We start from the raw sequence: 19,762 nt of genomic DNA, 5'->3' as shown, positions 1-19,762 counted from the left end.
TCCTCTAATGACATTGTCTTTGGGGTGACCCAAAATTATCATTTATTTCTTACTTATGAGCAGAGAGTTTGCAGCTTTTACTTGCCTTGTCTCTTTTAATGCCTACAGCCACCCCCTAGGAGCAGAGGAGGAAGTGTGTATCAAGTACCATGTTTCCACAGTTTGCCATTTATTTCCACTTACGCTGATTACACGTTGTGTTTACTTTTCCTTATTCCACAGCATCTCTTTAGCTCTACTTCAATGGTAAATCTCTCTAACGTGCCTGTCTTTCTCCCTCAATGGGATTCAATCTGAAAAGTAACTTAACAAACGCCTAACTGTAGACTCCCTCCCCCTTGAGGGCAAACTAGAACCCCACTGAGGAAGGAACTCCTACAAACAAAAAAGCAGGAGTAGCGCTTCTTGAGCTGGCTTGACATTATTGATTCTGTGTGGGTGCCAACATCCCTATCATCTCAAAGAGGAGATTTTGTTAATGAAACAACATGAAGAAGTGAACTGTCTTTTGAGAACATAAGCCAGAGATAGATGCCCTGAGAATGTGAGTGCTACGGCATTGGGTAGGTGAAAGGAGATGCCTACTTCCACACTGAAACAGAACACTGCACCTCATGCTTTGCTGTGCCGTGGGAGTGGGTGGTTGACTTAGAGGCTTTGATTCAGACCCACATCACAATTTCTCTCTAGAATCTTCTTCTTTAATAACTGCTGACCCTGCCATAATAGGTCTCTGGGGGATATGCCAATTCTCTTTCAATGTTCTGGCCAAAGAGTGGACAAAAATCCCTTCCCTTGATTTCCCAAGACTTGGGACTCTCAGGAGATTTTACCAAAGGACAAGGAAAAACAAATAAATTTTAAAAATTATAAAAAAATATAAAATCCATTGCAGAGGGTACAATAGTTACTTAGGAATGAAGAATACAAAGTGTTATGAAAAGTCTGAAGAACTGACAAATATTTGTGGTTGGTTTCTAGGAAATTTCTCCTTGCTGAGAATAGCTTTATCTGGCTACCCCAAAAGTTTAACTCCCTTCCACAGAGTTAGTTCCCAGGAGTCACTCAGGATGTGGTCTTGGGGATTGGGCAGAATATATTGCTATAAAGTCTGAGAAAAGTTTTAGGAAAAGTGCTGGGCTCAGTGGCTCATGCCTGTAATCCCAGCTCTTAAGGAGTCAGAGGTGGGAGGATAGTTTAAGTCCAGGAGTTCAAGATCTGCCTGGGCAATATAGTGAGACTTCATTCTCAAAAAAAAAAAAAAAAATTTTAGGAAAAGTTTAAACATATTTGTATTTTTTAAAGACTACCTTAGATACAAAATCATTGTCCTGAAATTTTACAGTTGGACTGTGGTGGGGTATACTGTATCTCATGGGTAAGCAGAGTATAGAACAATTTGTTTCTCCTTCCTTTGCCACCTGCATATGTGAGGATAATATTCTTTTGTCTATGTAGTAATGAAGTGTGCATTTAATTTTCAGCGTGTGGGTATTCCCCTAGGAATCTCTCCAGTCCTAGCCATGATCACAAGGTCTGAATCTACCATAACCAGCACCCTCTCAGACCCATGTACCCTGTCACATTCTTCGTAAGATACTCTCCACAGAATATGTCTGTGGCTCTGCTGGCACCTCCCTGGGGGGTCTTTACTTGCTTACTCCCAACTTGCCACTCCATGGAGCATATGTTGCTATACTTCCCACCCTGGACTGCATCCTGTATGCCTTGACTCTCAGGAGGTCCAGACTAGGGGCATGATGACTAGCAGCCACTATGGAGAGCAAGATTCCCACTGCACCAACAGTGGCTCTCCATCTGCTCTGGGAAACATGCTTCCTTAGGGACTGGGTATGACCACCCTTTTCAGGTAAAATACCACCCACTAAATACAGGGGTATCACACTGTCTTCTCACAGGCCCATCCATAAAAGAGTAGCATAAAGATAGTAATTAAATTATTTAACATTTTCTGATATTTTTGTTAGTTATTATTCTAAGTACTTTATACAATTAATTTACCTGACATTATTTAACTTTCAAAACAACTCTATAAGGCAGTTGCTGTTTAATTTTATTAAATTTATAAAAATAATACATTTTATTTATTTAATAAAATCCCCCATTTTATTTACTTTTTAATTAATTTTATAGAGATGACATTTCACTCTGTTGTCCAGGATGGTCTTGAACTGTCTCCATTATCTTCTAATCTTGACTTTTTTCCTTATATGCTACAATACTGCAATGAATATTCTTGTTGATATTTTTTTCACACCTAAGTGTTTCTATTGGATGTATTTTTTGAAGTGGAATTTTCAGGTGATAAGGCTTACAAATTTCAAATGTTTAATAGATAGTGCCTAAATCCCCTTCAAAAATGTTTGCCAATTTATAACCCTATTATTTGTGTTCCATTTTTGAAATATATAAATATGTGTGCAAATCAACTGCTCTGCATGGGCAGTTCCTTACAATTTCCGTAATGGAAAACATAGAGGAAAAACCACTTACAGTTTCAGGGGGAGAAAAGGTTCCCGTTTCAAGAAAAGGAAATTTCAGTAGGAGAAAATATTGTGAAAAACAAGGTAATTTTCTACTTTAAGTTTCTGTCCTATGGGTATAAAAAATAGCTGGACATTATCTTCTTCCCAGGCTCTGGTCTCCTCTTCTCCAGCAGGCTGTATTGCTGGTCATTTTTGGCTCCTGTTGGGAGCAAACTGCTCTTATGCCTTTGGATAAGATTTTGACCAGGAGTTATCTTAAAGAATACTCTAAGGAGGGGTATACCAGCCAGCACAATGGTAACCCCTCCCCGGGGTTTTCACAAGGACAGAAGGTGGTGTGTAATAGACTTATCCGTAAAGCAGACGCAACTCCTAACTGGAGTTGTTCCTGATTGGTTAGCAGAAACAGAATTGAGGACTGATGACAGCTGCACAAGAAGATGAAACCATTTCCTTCCTCTTTTCTAAGCTTATCTCTTAAACCCGACTGGACGTTGGCACAGTGCTGGGATGACTATGGAGACCCAAATGTCTCAGAATGTATGTCCCGGCAACCTGTGGCTGCTTCAACCATTGACAGTTTTGCTGCTGCTGGGTGAGTGAGGGTCATTCTGAAAGAGTGCAATTTCAGACACTCCTACTGCCTGGACTCTAGGCACCAGTGTGGTAAAGAGCAGGCCTGGGCCCTGGAAGCAGGGGACAGATTGAAAGAGGAGACAGGACCCTGATTTCTTAAGTGTTCCAGTGTTTTTTTCGTTTTTTTTTTTTTTTTTTGAGACGGAGTCTCGCTCTGTCACCCGGGCTGGAGTACAGTGGCCGGATCTCAGCTCACTGCAAGCTCCGCCTCCCGGGTTTAGGGCATTCTCCTGCCTCAGCCTCCCGAGTAGCTGGGACTACAGGCGCCCGCCACCACGCCCAGCTAATTTTTTGTATTTTTAGTAGAGACGGGGTTTCACCGTGTTAGCCAGGATGGTCTCGATCTCCTGACCTCGTGATCCGCCCGTCTCGGCCTCCCAAAGTGCTGGGATTACAGGCTTGAGCCACCGTGCCCGCCCTCCAGTGGTTTTTAAGGTCAGAACTTAGAGGTAGTTACGTAGTCCCTGGAAAATCCATTCTGCACCAAACATTCATGTGTACTTTGTAGTCATGAGGAGGAACAGGGAATGAGATAAGGGGGACATATGAAGTGAATACTCTTATAAAAGATAAACTGGAAAAAAGATCTTGAGATAGGTGCTGGAGAAGGAAGAGCCCAAGCTCACCTCCCCTGCCCCTTTCACATACGCAGCTAAATTTGAAGCCATCTTCTCCTGCTAGAGGTTGATCCACTCTCTTCTCTTTTACAGCTTCTGCAGACAGTCAAACTGGTGAGTATGCCCTTTGCTTCTTTGTATTGACAGTATTATATCCTCATAATATGATGCTGTGTTTGCTATGGGGGATATGTCTGTTCCACTGAAAATCAAGCTTGGGTTCAGCATGGGCAGTTCCCCCATTTTAGTGGGGTCTGGGATTTGCTTCTTAGATCCACTGAAGACCCAAGGGAATGAGGCTGCTGCAAGTACAGATCTTGAACTGCATCTACAATAGGACTCTTTGGTACCTGACCTCCCTTGGGAGCTCCTTTGGCATCCACAGTCCCTTCAGGGTTATTTATTCACACTCCTTTCCACTCTCTGCCTCTCAGCAGCTCCCCCGAAGGCTGTGCTGAAACTCGAGCCCCCGTGGATCAACGTGCTCCGGGAGGACTCTGTGACTCTGACGTGCGGGGGCGCTCACAGCCCTGACAGCGACTCCACCCAGTGGTTCCACAATGGGAATCTCATCCCCACCCACACGCAGCCCAGCTACAGGTTCAAGGCCAACAACAATGATAGCGGGGAGTACAGGTGCCAGACTGGCCGGACCAGCCTCAGCGACCCTGTTCATCTGACTGTGCTTTCTGGTCAGTGGAGGAAGGCCCCGGGGTGGACCTGGGAGACCCAGGACGGTTGAAATCTGCTTTCAGGCAGAGGTTTGCAGGAAAAAGTAGGGGTGGCCTGCTTACTGGGAAGCACTATTGTGAGTTGCTCATTCATTCCCCATTTCACCCACCCCCTTTGCTTAGCATGTGTGGTGGGGGAAGGGGGAATTTCTAATAATTTTCACAGCATGTGTTAGGTTGTTTTTGCCTCAGTCTTGATTGAGCAAGGGGGTTACAAGGCCACAAACAGCTGAGTGTGAGAGAAGCAGAAGGAAATCCCTACTTCAAAAAAACTACCTTCCTCCTGAGGCAGTGTGGTAAAGCAGAGAGGTTGGAGGAAATAGACCTCTGAAGGCTCTAAGGCGGCAGGCTGCCAGACAGCTGTGAGGACGTGGGAGTGCAGAATTCTGTCTGGAAGATGAGGTCAGAAGTGAGGGGAGAGTGAAGGGTAGATCAAGCAGAGGCTGATAGGCTGTTGCAACTATTTTGACTTTTATTCCTGAGTGAGTTGAGATGGCTTTAATTAAAGGAGTCACATCATCTGATTTTGGTTTACGTAAACATCTGACAGTGTTCAGTTTAATAGAGTCTGTAGAGAAAATGCTTTTAGATAGTATTTTTTTTTTCTCCCAAGTAGCTGGGACTCCAGGTGCACACCACCATGCCAAGCGACTTATTTTTATTTCTTTTTATAGAGACAGGGTCTCACTATGTTGCCCAGGCTGGTCTTCAGCTCCTGGTCTCAAGTGATCTTCCCTCCTCAGCCTGTCAAAGTGTTGGGATTATAGCGTGAGCCCCCACGCCTGGCTTAGATACTGTTTCTACCTGCTTCCAATGTCTGAAAATATAAGCACATTTCTACTGTTGTTTACTTGAGCTGCACTCTTGGTGCATAAACCCTGGAGATGGTCGCAGGTAAACATTCAGTGTTTTAGATTCTCCTGTTCAACACTGAGATGGTGATTTGTTTTTGTGGTCCTTTAAGGCTGCGGCTGTACCAGAGAGATCCTGGCGGTGGAGTTGCTTTCTCTTGATGGTGCTCTACTGAAGGGAAATAAATAAATACTGAGTTGACCTCAAAAGCTACCCAATGACATCATAGCTCCCCTCTGTATTGGCTTCCCAGAGACAGCTGATAGTACTTCTGACTCTTCTTATGAAAATGTAAAAATATAGATAATACAAATTGAGGGCTGGGCGTGGTGGCTCCACCTGTAATCCCAGCACTCTGGGAGGCTGAGGCAGGAGGATCACCTGAGGTCGGGAGTTCGAGACCAGCCTGACCAACATGGAAAAATCCCGTTTCTACTAAAAATACAGGCCGGGCACAGTGGCTCAAGCCTGTAATCCCAGCACTTTGAGAGGCCGAGATGGGCAGATCACGAGGTCAGGAGATCGAGACCATCCTGGCTAACATGGTGAAACCCCGTCTCTACTAAAAAATACAAAAAAGCTAGCCGGGCGAGGCGGCGGGCGCCTGTAGTCCCAGCTAGTCGGGAGGCTGAGGCAGGAGAATGGCGTAAACCCGGGAGGTGGAGCTTGCGGTGAGCCGAGATCCGGCCACTGCACTCCAGCCTGGGCGACAGAGCCAGACTCCGTCTCAAAAAAAAAAAAAACAATTAGCCAGGCGTGGTGGCGCATGCCTGTAATCCCAGCTACTCAGGAGGCTGAGGCAGGAGAATCGCTTGAACCTGGGAGGTGGAGGTTGCAGTGAGCCAAGATCATACCACTGCACTCCAGCCTCAGCAACAAGAGTGAAACTCTGTCTCAAAAAAAAAAAAAAAAAATTGAGATCTGAACAGTTGTTAGAGAGAAACTACCTAGTCCCACCCATCCATTGTACAAAGAAATGAAGCTGATTAGACCCAAGAACTCAGCAGTGAATGGCACAGCCACAATCCCAATCCTGACTTTAGTTTCTGTTTCATGCCATCTCATTAATGGTACTTGGCCTTTCATATACAGAATCCTTTTTTTTTGGCCAGGCACAATGGCTCACACCTGTAATCCCAGCACTTTGGGAGGCTGAGGCGGGTGGATCACTTGAAGTCGGGAGTTTGAGACCACCCTGGCCAACATGGAGAAACCCCATCTCTACTAAAAATACAAAATTAGCCGGGCGTGATGGCACATGGCTGTAATCCAGCTACTCAGGAGGCTGAGGCAGGAGAATCACTTGAACTTGGGAGGTGGAGTTTGCAGTGAGCCAAGATCGCGCCATTCCACTCCAGCCTGGGCAATAACAGCGAAACTCCGTTTCAAAAACAAAAAAGAAAACTGTTAAAATTGAATAAATATAAATAAAACAATAAATATAAATAAACTATATTTATTCCTATGATAGGGCAATTTGATTTTCTTCTTTATTAAGTTTGTTGAAACTTTGTTAATAGATTTGTCCTCCGAGGTAGCTGAATTTTGGAATCTGATTACTCTGCCATCAATGAAGGGAAGGAATTGTTGGGAGTGAGGATGTTTGTAGGCAAAAAGGAAAAAGTGATTTTAAGTTTAAAAATTTTCTTGAATGCCCCTTTTATTCAGAGTCACAACTGAATACTGAATTCACTTGTGTGAATTCAAAAGTCATACCTTTTTCTTTCTTATGTGGATGGAAGATTTCACGCAGGGTATAGTATGGTCTGAATGTTTCTGTGCCCCTAAAATTCATATGATATGAATTAATCAAATAGCAACCCCCAGAGTGATGGTATTAGGAGGTGAGGTCTTTGGGTAGGTGATTGGGTCATGAGGGCAGAGCCCTTATTAAAGGGGGCCAAGGGAGCTCAAAGGCCTCTTTCGCCACGTGAGGACACAGCAAGAAGCCTCAGTTCTGTGAACCAAGAAATAGGCTCTTACCAAAGAAGCTGCAAGCACCTTGGTCTTGGACTTCCCAGCCTCCAGAACAGGGAGAAATAAATTTCTGTTGTTTATAAATCACCCATTTGATATAGCAGCCAGAACAGACTGACAGGGTGGATGAGGCATGATTAAGGCTCTATTTTTTTTTTTTTGAGACAGAGTCTCGTTCTGTCACCAGGCTGGAGTGCAGTGGCGCCATCTTGGCTCACTGCAAGCTCCACCTCCCGGGTTCATGCCATTCTCTTGTCTCAGCCTCCCAAGTACCTGGAACTACAGGCACCCACCACCATGCTTGGCTAATTTTTTATATTTTCAGTAGAGACGGGGTTTCACCATGTTAGCCAGGATGGTCTCAATCTCCTGACCTCGTGATCCACCTGCCTCGGCCTCCCAAAGTGCTGGGATTACAGGCGTGAGCCACCGCACCCGGCTCTGTTTTTTTTTTTAAACCAGCAACAGCATGTGGAAAAAAGGGGAAAAATGCTCTACTTCATTGCTAATACAGCTCGTGGCTGCCCACCCTCACTTCCCAAAGCTTGTACAAAATTTACCATTAAATTAGTAATCCCCAGACCACACAAACTGATGGCTTCAGGCCCTGTCGAGTAGCCTCTACAGTTACTGAAATGCACTCATTTCTCTACTCAAACATAGTATTTTAAATTCCTCAGAATTGTTTTAAATATCTGTTCTGCATCTTTGAAACTTCTGAAAACTTCTGTTTTTTAGAAGTCCCATAGATATATAATCCCATATATTGCCTATAAGAGAATGCTCATATCTGTCATGAAGCTCTTCATTTCTCTCTGACAGACATCGTTTCAAGTTCTGTGAGTAATGTACCTCTGAAAATGAGCTGAAAAACTCTTGGAATCTAGTCTTACAACTTTTCTTATCATATTTGTGTCTTTCAGAGTGGCTGGCGCTTCAGACCACTCACCTGGAGTTCCGGGAGGGAGAAACCATCATGCTGAGGTGCCACAGCTGGAAGGACAAGCCTCTGATCAAGGTCGCATTCTTCCAGAATGGAAAATCCAAGAAATTTTCCCATATGAATCCCAACTTCTCCATCCCACAAGCAAACCATAGTCACAGTGGTGATTACCACTGCACAGGAAACATAGGCTACACGCCATACTCATCCAAACCTGTGACCATCACTGTCCAAGGTATGGGGAATCTGCCAAGATGTAGGGAGGGTAGAAGAGGGGATGGACAAGCGCTAAGGTCACATGGGCCTACACGGAGGTCTGAGAAAGGCCACAGCAGCAAAATTGGGCACTGGAGCAAAGAGGAGTGGTGTGGAGGCCTGGCTAAGTATTGGCCAATGAGCAGGAGTAGGGGCCAGAACTTGGAGCCCTCACCTCCCAGGTAATAGGTAGTCAGGCTCTTGTTCCACTTTGAAATGCAGGCCCCAGACTGAAGAGGGCAGCGAAGCAGAGCTTCCTCATTGGTGCAGAGGTTCCCCAGGCTCCTGGGCATTCCTAAGAGCTGAAGTTTGCCTCGTTTCTTCTCATGGCTCATGTTATAGCCATTCACTCCAGAAAGCCTGGCATGTCATAGTCTGTTCAAGGCTGTGCTCCGTAGAGTAATGATGTCTCCAGCTATGCAAGGCTTTGGGCCCGCCCTCCCTACTGCCCGCAAGGGCTAAGGGGATTCCTTCCCTCTGCTCCTGCCTGCTCGCCAATGTGCCTTTATTAGTTTGGTGGAGAAACCTGGATAGGCAGGAGGCATAAGTCCAGCCACAGAAACCCTGTGCAGGTGAGGCTGGGGGATGTAGTGAGTCTTGCATTGGTGAGTGACTCAGACACAGAAGAGCTTTGGGTGACAAGCACTAGGACATAGCACTGGAGGGGGAGGGAGGTGGGACAGGGAGAATACAAAAGTTGTCATTCAAATAGTATCCCCATCCTGTCCTAAGGTCTGTCTTCCCTAGTGCCCAGCGTGGGCAGCTCTTCACCGACGGGGATCATTGTGGCTGTGGTCACTGGGATTGCTGTAGCGGCCGTTGTTGCTGCTGTAGTGGCCTTGATCTACTGCAGGAAAAAGCGGATTTCAGGTTTGTAGCTCCTCCCAGTCCCTTTTGTTATCAGTTTCCACTTGGTCCAGGCCCTAACCTCAGACATTGCCAGAATCCCTCTCTTAGGGCTAGATACGCATTCAGATCTAGGCCCACATTTTATTTATTAGTTCATTTATTAGTTCATCCTCAGCAAGAGCACTAATAGGACTCACCTCACAGGGTTGCCATGGGGATGAAAGAGGCTGACGCTCTTACACCAGTGCCTGTCAGGCAGTAACAGCACACACGCAGGGCTGTTGCCATTCTGGAGGAGGTGGTGTGTGAGGGCAGCGCTTAGCTAGAGAAAGAGGACTCTCCAGGCACCGGGCCAAGGCAGGGACTGAGGCTGGGTGGGGCTCATATGGGTGTCACGGGGGAGTAGAGAGGGTGCTGCAAGCTGCTGAGAAAGAGAAATAATCCCACTAACACCTCACAAAGCACTTTGCAATTGGTTCATAACCAGGACCTCAATTACTGATGATAATACAGAGAAAGAGAGAGAGACTGAGACACAGAGGTGTTTTTAAAAGGCATAGCAAGCTTCAGACAGATGCCATGAGTGGCCTTTCTGACACTCCTGGGCGTCCCCATGGGTGAGCTGAGCTCTGCCTCTGGACCAGCGCTTTTCCAGGCGGGAGCAGCCCCTGAGCAGGGGAGCTGGGGGTGGGAGGACGGGAAGCATCTGCCAGAGGGAAGGCCTGAGCTGGTTCCATCCAATCCTGGCCCTGGTCCTTGGTCCTGAGGACTCAGGCCCCACCCCCTAATCCTACTAACCTCCTGTGTGCCCCTCCCAGCTCTCCCAGGAAACCCTGAGTGCAGGGAAATGGGAGAGACCCTCCCTGAGAAACCAGGTGAGTACAGGGTTGTCTCAGGGATTCAGTGATGGCTCACCAGGGCTGCCCGCTGGACCGGAGCCAGCCAGAAGGGGCTTGTGCGAGTTCAGCTGGGAGCCAGGGAGGGAGCATCGGTGAGGGGATGGCCGGGGCTCAAATCGCTTGGTCAGCTCTGAGTCTAATTTCTGGGCCTAAAGAGGACCTCTCTGGAGATGAGAAGAGAAACACCAGTCCCAGATAGAGAGGGCTGTGTTCAAATTTCTAGGACCAGGAATCTGGTGATATTTCTAGAGCAGGAAATCAGAGATACTTTGGTCTTTCCATGGAGCTTTGGCGGAGCTGGCAAAGGATAGGGCTAGGGGCTGTAAGACTGAGGCCAATCGGATGTGGGAGGCAGGATTCTAAGGGGAAAGGAGGAGGAGGCCTGGAAACCCCTTGATTTGCTGAGAAATCTGTCTCTGTGGAGGGATGGGGTGGAGTGGCCAGGCTCAGCTGTCTGTGGAATGCTAAGAGGAGGTTTGGGCTTGAGAAAATTCCTGGGGACTAGGGGCACTAGTGGGCTCTACTCTGTGGGCAAAGCTTGGTTCCAATGCCCATGCACTCAAGGTTGATTGAATTTTGGCCTGGTTCTGCCCCCATCACACAGTGGAGCCTTGAGCCAGTCAGTCTCCCTGATGGGGTTCAGTCTGCTCACTGAGGAAATGAGTGGGTGACCGGGGTGACCTCTCAGGCCTTCTAGGTCTGACATTCTGAGAGCCACGGGCCACTCAAACCCTGGCCTAGGTGGGAGTATGTAAAGGAACTTCCAGGAGGATGCCAGGCAACTTCCAGACTGTAGGTAAAGTCAGAGCACAAAGGCAACCAGGGCTTTCTCTGGGGGCTTCCATGACAGTAGGAACAGGCAGGAAAAAGAGGCTGTCAAAGACCCCAACTCAGATGGCTGGAGTATGATTCAGAGCAGAGCCAACAGATTTGAGAGCTTGAGCAAAATATCACTCGTCCCGCTGTGCTTGCAGCAAGGTTGCATGTCCGCTGGCCGGGCCCAGTGGGGACAGGGGCCTGTGTTCACACCAGGGCCAAAGCAGATCTGGAAAAAACAAAGTCCGAGCAACTGGATTATCCATCTTGTTGTGTGGTTCTGTCTACACTGGCATAAGCACATTTCACAGGGCATTTTTGCAGCCAGGCGTTGGTGCTGCATAAACAGGTTTTTAAAAATCCTTTCCCAAAAGGCAGAGCTGGGTTGCTGGAATTGTTGGGGAATGTATTAGAAGGGGAATTCAGAATGTGGTTTGCTGCAGTAAAGACTCTCTGTGTTCAGGGGGTAAGAGACTAGATACATTGTGTCAGACCCCTCCTAACTTCCTGAGAAATGCTGCTCTGCAGATACTGAGGCTGCTTTTCACACTGGGAAAGTCAGTTTATGACAAACACATGAGGCAATTAGGTGTGTTTTGGACACTAACCAGAGAAAGTGCTTCCCTCTCTCCCTCCCTCTCCCTTTCTCCCTCCCTGCCTCTCTTTTTCTCTCTCTTGTTACTTTCTCACTCTGTCTTCCTTTTTAATGCCATGGAGTACTTACTATATTCTTCAAAGTTCCAACAAAGATGCACGACATTTGGACAATGTGGAAATGGCCCTCAGCCTTCTCTCCCTGATGTGGTCAGCAAAAACCTGGACTTTACTTAACTCTGATGCTGAACACCCCTCCTGTACCTCTTCTCCAATATCTCAGATCCCCAAGCTGTCTGGTTTGCTTCTAGGAAAGCTCAGCAATTCCCTGAAAAGAGTGTGGCCCAAGTGACTGCTTCCCTCCACCAGTGTGTCCCGTGGGGAAGGCTGTGGCTGGGTGACCCCAAGGGTGGGAACATGAGGCCATATTTACTTAGTCCTTGGCCTTACAGGACTGTGTCAAGGGGTCAGCAGTCCTTGCCTTGAGTCTGGTTATGATTTTGCAGCCTCAGCATCAGCAAGGGCAAGCCCTTTTCAACAGCAGTGCCCTGGCTAATCTTTTTCTTTTTCCCCACAGCCAATTCCACTGATCCTGTGAAGGCTGCCCGAAATGAGGTGAGTAGTCCCAGTCATCTCCTTTTCCTCCTCCCCCATCCCTCCTCCCCTGTTTCCTCTCTTTTTACCTTTGTTAATGCAAAATTAAAATAGAGACTGGGCCTGAAAACTCCTGAGCAAACAAAGCCACCCAGGCCTTAGAAATAGCCTTATCATTGCTTAAACTGCAAACATAAGTGAAACTCAAGTTGGGTTGTAACTAAAAATAGGTAATACTTAACTTGGATCATTTCTGGTAAATGTTTATGTTAGACAGAAATAAGATTTAACTCTAGCCAATTATAAGCAGCCAACTAACATAATTATGTGACTAAGAACACTTCAGTAAGTTACCTCACCCAAAAGACAATTACGTAACTGCAAACCTATCAAGTTTCTGTATTTTACTTCCACATTCTCCCAGTTAATACTTGTCTCTGACTTTCTGTCATTAAAACACTAGACCTCTTTTGGTTTGTGTCACCCAATTCATGAATTACTTCTTACTCAAATGAACTCTCTAAAATTTTATTGTGCCTTAGATTTTTCTTTAACAGTTTGGCGTCAGAAGTAGGATATAAAGTAGACTCTCCTCCAGATATCCCTAAGAGCAATGGGTAACCAGGCATAGGTACCCATTGAGCCCACTGTGTTCACTGGTTTCTTACTGCATTTGTGAGTCACTAGGTAAGTCCCTCTCAGATATCAGGCTTGCAACTGTGTCCTGAGCTCTCTGAGTTTATTTCAGTAATTTTATTTCTCATTTGATTCAGCGGTTAATCTGGGTGTTTGTCAAGTTCATCTGTTTTCAACAGGAACTACACTAGGTCTAGTATAGTGTACTAGTTTCCAGACAAGGTCTGCTTTCTGGATTGGGATCTAGAGGTCAAATTGGGTATTTGACAGATTGGACTAGGTGTTTAACAGAAACTGAACTGGGGGTTCAACTGGAGTCCTCAGATAGGTAAATTTCAGAAGGACAAGATATTATGGCTTTGTCAGAATGCACAGAGTCTGGGACTCCTCCATCCGAAACACAGTGATTTTTATGTTCAGATAATATGGGCCCAGAACCTGTGACTTTCTAGAGAAATAGGTGTGCCTTACCACAGATGACTTAAAATTGCAATGGTCACAGTGAGGATGTTTAAATCTAGAAAAAATTGTTCATTTAAGGGATGTACTGGGAAAAAATGAGATCCCAAATGTCTCAGAAACAATGATAAACATTTTTGATTGGTATATAAAGGTTTCTAAAAGAATGATTTTAAAAATAGTCTCTCAGTAAATCTCTACAATGTGCTAATAAGAAATTATTCTTTGCTTGCTTTTTCCATCTGAACCTACTCAATGCTAACCTCCTTAAAAAATTAGATCCTCAAATGAACCAGGAGCATCTACAACAACTAAATTTAACTCTTATTATTGCACACATGAACTATTATAAAAGCAACCACTAAGGCTAAAAAGAATAAAAACTAATTGGAACTAGGCCAGATAAACTAGATGTCTCCTTAGTCAGTCATTTACAATTTAATCCACAGTCTCATTAAGATTGACTCCTAATAATAGGTGAAAATGCCCCAAAATTCCTTATTGGAGAAAGCTTAATACCCTTTCTCTGGGCCTTCGAGGTGTGTAAATGTTTTTAAAACACAAGCTTCAGCGAAATGACTCATCAAAAAGAAAAAAAAAGGAGGAACTTTTTAGAAACAAACTGGCAAAAGAAAAATCTTTATAGTCCTCTCCAAAAATATCAATAAAAAGTGTCAGCCATCTGAACAGCTAACTTTAACTCCCAGAAGCTGGATCCAACTAATTAGTTTTATATTATTGTACCTGGCACATGGCTAAAGTTTCAGAACAAAAGCCATGAATTTCTGTTTGCATCTTGCTGTATGTTTATGTATATCTACACATATGTATGCTATTTGTACATACTATTATTCTACCTCCAGAAGGTATTTATTAGAAACAGTATTAAAGGAACTCAATTAGCCTAGAGAAAAATAAGCACTTGTATAAATTACATATTTTCTCAGAAAAAAAGAACTTTGCCAAAATGCTTTTCAACTTCATCTTACCTGAGTAATCTTTAATAAATAAGAATATTGGTATTAATGAAAGTGAATATTCCACCTAGTTTTACCCAAATAAGCTCATGTTGTCTCCTACAAAATTTGTAAAAAAAATACCTTGAGATGACACGTAGTTGGTTTTGTTTAATGTTATGTTTGCCACTTTAACTATATTAAATGAAATGACAGGTATTCATTAAATATCTACACCATTTCCAGATAAGACAAACTACTAAAACAAAAATAAAAAAGTGTTCCACTTACCTTTTTCTCTCTACCTGATTGTTTCAGAATTTGGAAACTCTTATTAAGTATTTTCATTTTCAATCTGGGTATTTGCATAGGTTCAATAAGAATCTATTCTCCTTGTAACAGGACATAATTGGGCAAGTCCTTGGCTTGGCTTCTTAGCCTAGAGAGGCTTTTAAAGGTCTAATCTGAGATTTCTCAATTACTAGATAGTTTTTAAAAACTAAAGTTGACTGATACAAAGTCAGTAAAGTGCCTTGGATATCACCAAAGCTCTGGCTAAAATATATTTTAAAATTACTATTTTTATTATACCTATATAAATAATCAGGTCAAATTTAGTGAAACTAGATTTATTTTTGCAAAAAAGTTAACTTTGATTTTTGGTAAAAATGGAAAATAAAAATATTTTTCTCCAGAATAAAAAAGATTATATTTTAGTAGAAAACTATGGTGCATCCATTGTCAAATTCTAGGCCTGTTCATTTTCTTTGAAGTTTTACTATCTCCCTATAAACTGGATTGACTCCTGATATTTTGTTTTTTAGTGCCATTAAAAACTAAAACTGCCTTTTTCCAAAGCTCTACAAACTGAAACTGGTGACTTTAAGCTTCAGAAAATTCACTACAACAGAGCATTTATGCCTTATTAATACCAATCTTAATGCCTGCTGCTATGTGAGTCACTCAGAGAGTTTACCAGAATATTTAATGAAATAACCAGAGACATTCAAATTGCAAACCAGTAAAGCACATCACATTGCAACTGCCATCTTCAGTCTACCATTTAAACTTGCCTCAAATTCACATCTAGAAATTGTTTCACCTAGCTGCCCTCTAAACTCAAAAACTTAAGATCATAATTTGCTCCAAATATTAACTGTTTTTTAAATAGAATAATACCCTAAATTCCTTTCAAGCAATACAATGTAAAATGAGTAAGTTAGCCTCAATAGCACCCCAAAATAGAAGTTCTTGATATCTTAATGCTTAACAAGGAAGAGCTTGTGTTCCTACTGATGTCAAAAGAAATGCTTGAAGATCTCAGTTGGCTTTATGGTGATTCTAGAACTGGGCAACACTTGCCTCCTTAAATTAGAATAAGGTTTCCAATGAGTTACAGCAGAGGAGATTGACTTCATAGACAGAGAATGGTCTGAAGAAAGAAACAGAATTTAAAGTGGATTGGCTATTTTAAAGCTGGTTAAAGTTGCAAAAGACAGAATAGGGAAACAATAATAAATAACTGGTTGGTTAACATCAGGTTACTTTTTTGTAAGGATGCCAATTGAAACTGGCCTGTTTGCGAAATTAGGTTTTTAGGTTATTACATTATTATCTCTCTCTCCTGATTTTTCCAAAGGCCAGATAACAATGTAGTTTCTGTTTGGCGACTTGAAACTTTATCATGGGTGATTCCATTTTGATTTTTAGTCTGTTCTGTTTGGGCCTAGTGCAGGAGCTTAGTGCAAAACAATAGCCTCCTAAAATTTAAAAGACTTTAAAGAACAAATGTGAGTTTTTCATCAGATAATATTTATTTGTATTCATTAATTTATTCGATTGGTTAAGTCTTGGCTCCCGAGAATCTTTGCTCAGAGGAATTTTTCAATCCTTGGCTATTATTCTCCTTATAGTTATTGTATTTACCTCCCCGGTGTATTGAATTATCCTACGGGTTTTAAATGCTTTCCTGCAGCCACTTGGACGTCAAACGATTGCCCTCAGAAAGAGACAACTTGAAGAAACCAACAATGACTATGAAACAGCCGACGGCGGCTACATGACTCTGAACCCCAGGGCACCTACTGATGATGATAGAAACATCTACATGACTCTTTCTCCCAACGACTATGACAACAGTAATAACTAAGAGTAAAGTTATGCCATGTGGTCACACTCTCAGCTTGCTGAGTGGATGACGAAAAGAGGGGAATTGTTAAAGGAAAATTTAAATGGAGACTGGAAAAATTCCTGAGCAAACAAAACCACCTGGCCCTTAGAAATAGCTTTAACTTTGCTTAAACTAGAAACATAAGCAAAACTTCACTGGGGTCACACTACAAGCATAAGCAAAACTTAACTTGGATCATTTCTGGTAAATGCTTATGTTAGAAATAAGACAACCCCAGCCAATCATAAGCAGCCTACTAACATATAACTATCTGTCTAGGGACTTTCTAACAAGATACTCACCCCCAAAAACAATTATGTAATTGAAAACCAATCAAATGTCTTTATTTTGCTTCCACATTTCCCCAATAAATACTTGCCTGTGACATTTTGCCACTGGAACACTAAACTTCATGAATTGCTTCTTACTCAAATAACTTTTTTTTTTTTTTTTTTTTTGAGACGGAGTCTCGCTTTGTCGCCCAGGCTGGAGTGCAGTGGCCGGATCTCAGCTCACTGCAAGCTCCGCCTCCCGGGTTTACGCCATTCTCCTGCCTCAGCCTCCTGAGTAGCTGGGACTACAGGCGCCCACCACCTCGCCCGGCTAGTTTTTTGTATTTTTAGTAGAGACGGGGTTTCACCATATTAGCCAGGATGGTCTCGATCTCCTGACCTCATGATCCGCCCGTCTCGGCCTCCCAAAGTGCTGGGATTACAGGCTTGAGCCACCGCGCCCGGCCTCAAATAACTTTTTAAAAGTATATTGTGCCTCAGATTTTTCCTTTAACATCTTTTTTTTTTTTTCTTTCTTTTTGGAGACAGAGTCTCAATCTGTTACCCAGGCTGGAGTGCAGTGGTGCTATCTTGGCTCACTGCAAACCCGCCTCCCAGGTTTAAGCGATTCTCATGCCTCAGCCTCCCAGTAGCTGGGATTACAGGCATGTGCCATCACGCCCAGCTAATTTTTGTATTTTGTATTTTTATTTTTTTTAGTAGAGACGGGGTTTTGCCATGTTGGCCAGGCTGGTCTGGAACTTCTGGCCTCAAGTGATCTGCCCGCCTCGGCCTCCCAAAGTGCTGGGATGGCCAGTTTCAGCCACCATGCCTGGCCTCTTTAACATCGTCTTTCCTATGCCCTTTCTGTGGATCCCTACTGCTGGTTTCTGCCTTCTTCATTGCTGAGAGTAAAACCACCTATTCACTGCTTTTGCAGTCGGAAGCTCCAGAAAAACAAACAGCCCAATTACCAGCACCACATTAGGTCTCTATTGTTTTGCCTTGGGATTTGAGAAGAGAATTAGAGAGGCGAGGATCTGGTATTTCCTGGACTAAATTCCCCTTGAGGAAGACGAAGGGATGCTGCAGTTCCAAAAGAGAAGGACTCTTCCAGAGTCACTACCTGAGTCCCGAAGCTCCCTGTCCTGAAAGCCACAGACAATATGGTCCCAAATGACTGACTGCACCTTCTGTGCCTCAGCCCTTCTTGACATCAAGAATCTTCTGTTCCACATCCACACAGCCAATACAATTAATCAAACCACTGTTATTAACAGATGTAGCAACATGAGAAATGCTTATGTTACAGGTTACATGAGAACAATCATGTAAGTCTATATGATTTCAGAAATGTTAAAATAGACTAACCTCTAACAACAAATTAAAAGTGATTGTTTCAAGGTGATGCCATTATTGATGACCTATTTTATTTTTCTATAATGATCATATATTACTTTTGTAATAAAACATTATAACCAAAACATTCTGTTTACCTTTTCAGGGCTCTATTGATTGGGGTGTAGACTGAACTATCTGGGGTCTGTTTCTTTTTGGTGATGAAAATCTTGAGAAGGTAGTAATGGATAAGATGTGGAGGAGAGGAGAGATGGGGATTTGGAGTGTAGGGTGAGTGCCCCTCTTCTTAAAACGGAATACTCTTCTAATGAACTTGTATTCTTGTTTCCATGTCTTCTTCCCTTCCCTTCTATGGCAAATAAAACACTTTGTTTTGGAAGACAAGTTCTCAGAAAGGCAAACTTCAGATGAGTCGTCAGTGGAGATTGCTGACTTCCTGCACTGCTATTTTCCCAATGTAGTTACCAGAAAGATGTGACCTTCTCAGAGAAGCCATTCTAGGCAGATTAGAAACATGACCAACAGTCTCCTTGACGGTTTGGTGGGTGCCCTTAAAGAGCCTTCCATTTTCCTGGGACACAGCATCACTGTGCAAAATTTTTTTTGCATTTGAAAAGTAGCAGCTGCTTGTGTTGGATAGTTTATATCGATTTCTAAGGAGGCTATGGAGCTTCCACCTACCCTTTAGCTTCCAGACTCTATGTATTAGTCCGTTCTCAGGCTGCTGTGAAGAAATAACCTGAGACTGGGTAATTTATAAAGAAAAGAGGGTTAATTGACTCACAGTTCCTCATCCCTGGGGAGGCCTCAGGAAACTTACAATCACGGCAGAAGGCAAAGGAGAAGCAGGCACCTTCTTTACATGGTAGCAGGACAGAGTGAGTTCAAGCAGGGAAGGTGCCAGACGCTTATAAAACCTTAAGCTCTCGTGCGACTCACTCACTATTATGAGAACAGCATGGGGGAAACTGCCCCCATGATCCAGTTACCTCCACCTGGTCCCACCTTCGACACATGGGGATTATGGGGATGACAAGACGAGATTTTGGGTGGAGACACAGCCAAACCATATCACCCTAGACAGAGGCTCCTCAAATATACAAAACCTTATTAAATCTTGCTTTTACATTAAAATGCACCCAGCGATTTGACTGCTTCTCAGTATTCTACTCCTACCACCTGATCCAAGCCACCATTATTTCTCACTTGGATTACTACAATAGCCTCCTGACGGGCCTCCCTGCACTCACCCTTGCCATCCTATAATCTATTCTCACCACAACAGCTGTTGTGATCTTTTAAAAATGTGTGTCATATTTGTCACTTCTTTTCTCAAAATCATATACCATCTTCCCCTTGCGCTTGGAGTAAAGGCTAGAGCCTTTGCAATGCTCTACAAGATGCTACAGGATCCTGCTCTTCATTCTCTCTGACCTCATCTCCTACTGCTTTTCCTTGCTTGTCTTTGGTCACTCTTGCTCTTCCTTGAACATGCCAGTTATACTTCTGCCCAGAGCCTATGTTATTTCCTGTTCCTGGAATGTTCTTATAGACCCACATTATGCCTCATTATGTCCTTTAGGTCTTTACTCACATGTCACCTTATCAGTGAGGTCTCCTTGATCATTCAGTATAACCCA

General features: G+C 43.6%; 1 protein-coding gene across 11 annotated transcripts; it reads left to right on the top strand.

The window, feature by feature from the left end:
- Positions 1 to 3,006: 3,006 nt before the first annotated feature.
- FCGR2A (Fc gamma receptor IIa) lies at positions 3,007 to 18,247 on the top strand. Of its 11 annotated transcripts, none has more exons than XM_005541168.5 (8): positions 3,007 to 3,102; positions 3,854 to 3,874; positions 4,198 to 4,452; positions 8,244 to 8,498; positions 9,266 to 9,388; positions 10,186 to 10,242; positions 12,254 to 12,291; positions 16,297 to 18,247. In XM_005541168.5, exons 1-8 carry the CDS (start codon positions 3,018 to 3,020, stop codon positions 16,468 to 16,470), a joined length of 1,008 nt encoding a protein of 335 aa, XP_005541225.3. In that variant the 5' UTR covers positions 3,007 to 3,017; the 3' UTR covers positions 16,471 to 18,247. The 11 variants fall into 11 exon arrangements, with proteins under 11 accessions (XP_005541225.3, XP_065399201.1, XP_005541224.3 ...); XM_065543129.2 differs by having other exon boundaries at positions 9,251 to 9,388; XM_005541167.5 differs by having other exon boundaries at positions 4,195 to 4,452.
- The last annotated feature ends 1,515 nt before the right edge of the window (positions 18,248 to 19,762 follow it).

This window comes from Macaca fascicularis, chromosome 1 (assembly GCF_037993035.2).
Source record: "Macaca fascicularis isolate 582-1 chromosome 1, T2T-MFA8v1.1".
NCBI classification, from domain to species: Eukaryota; Metazoa; Chordata; class Mammalia; order Primates; family Cercopithecidae; genus Macaca; species Macaca fascicularis.
Note: the sequence above shows the minus strand (reverse complement) of the source record. Positions and strands in the feature narration are given on the sequence as shown.

Coding starts and splice junctions, on each gene's coding strand:
- FCGR2A (XM_065543124.2), top strand. CDS start 3,018: ATGACTATGGAGACCCAAATGTCTCAGAATGTATGTCCCGGCAACCTG. Junction 3,875..4,194: donor TTCTGCAGACAGTCAAACTG/GTGAGTATGCCC, acceptor TCTGCCTCTCAG/CAGCTCCCCCGAAGGCTGTG. Junction 10,243..12,253: donor GACCCTCCCTGAGAAACCAG/GTGAGTACAGGG, acceptor TTTTCCCCACAG/CCAATTCCACTGATCCTGTG.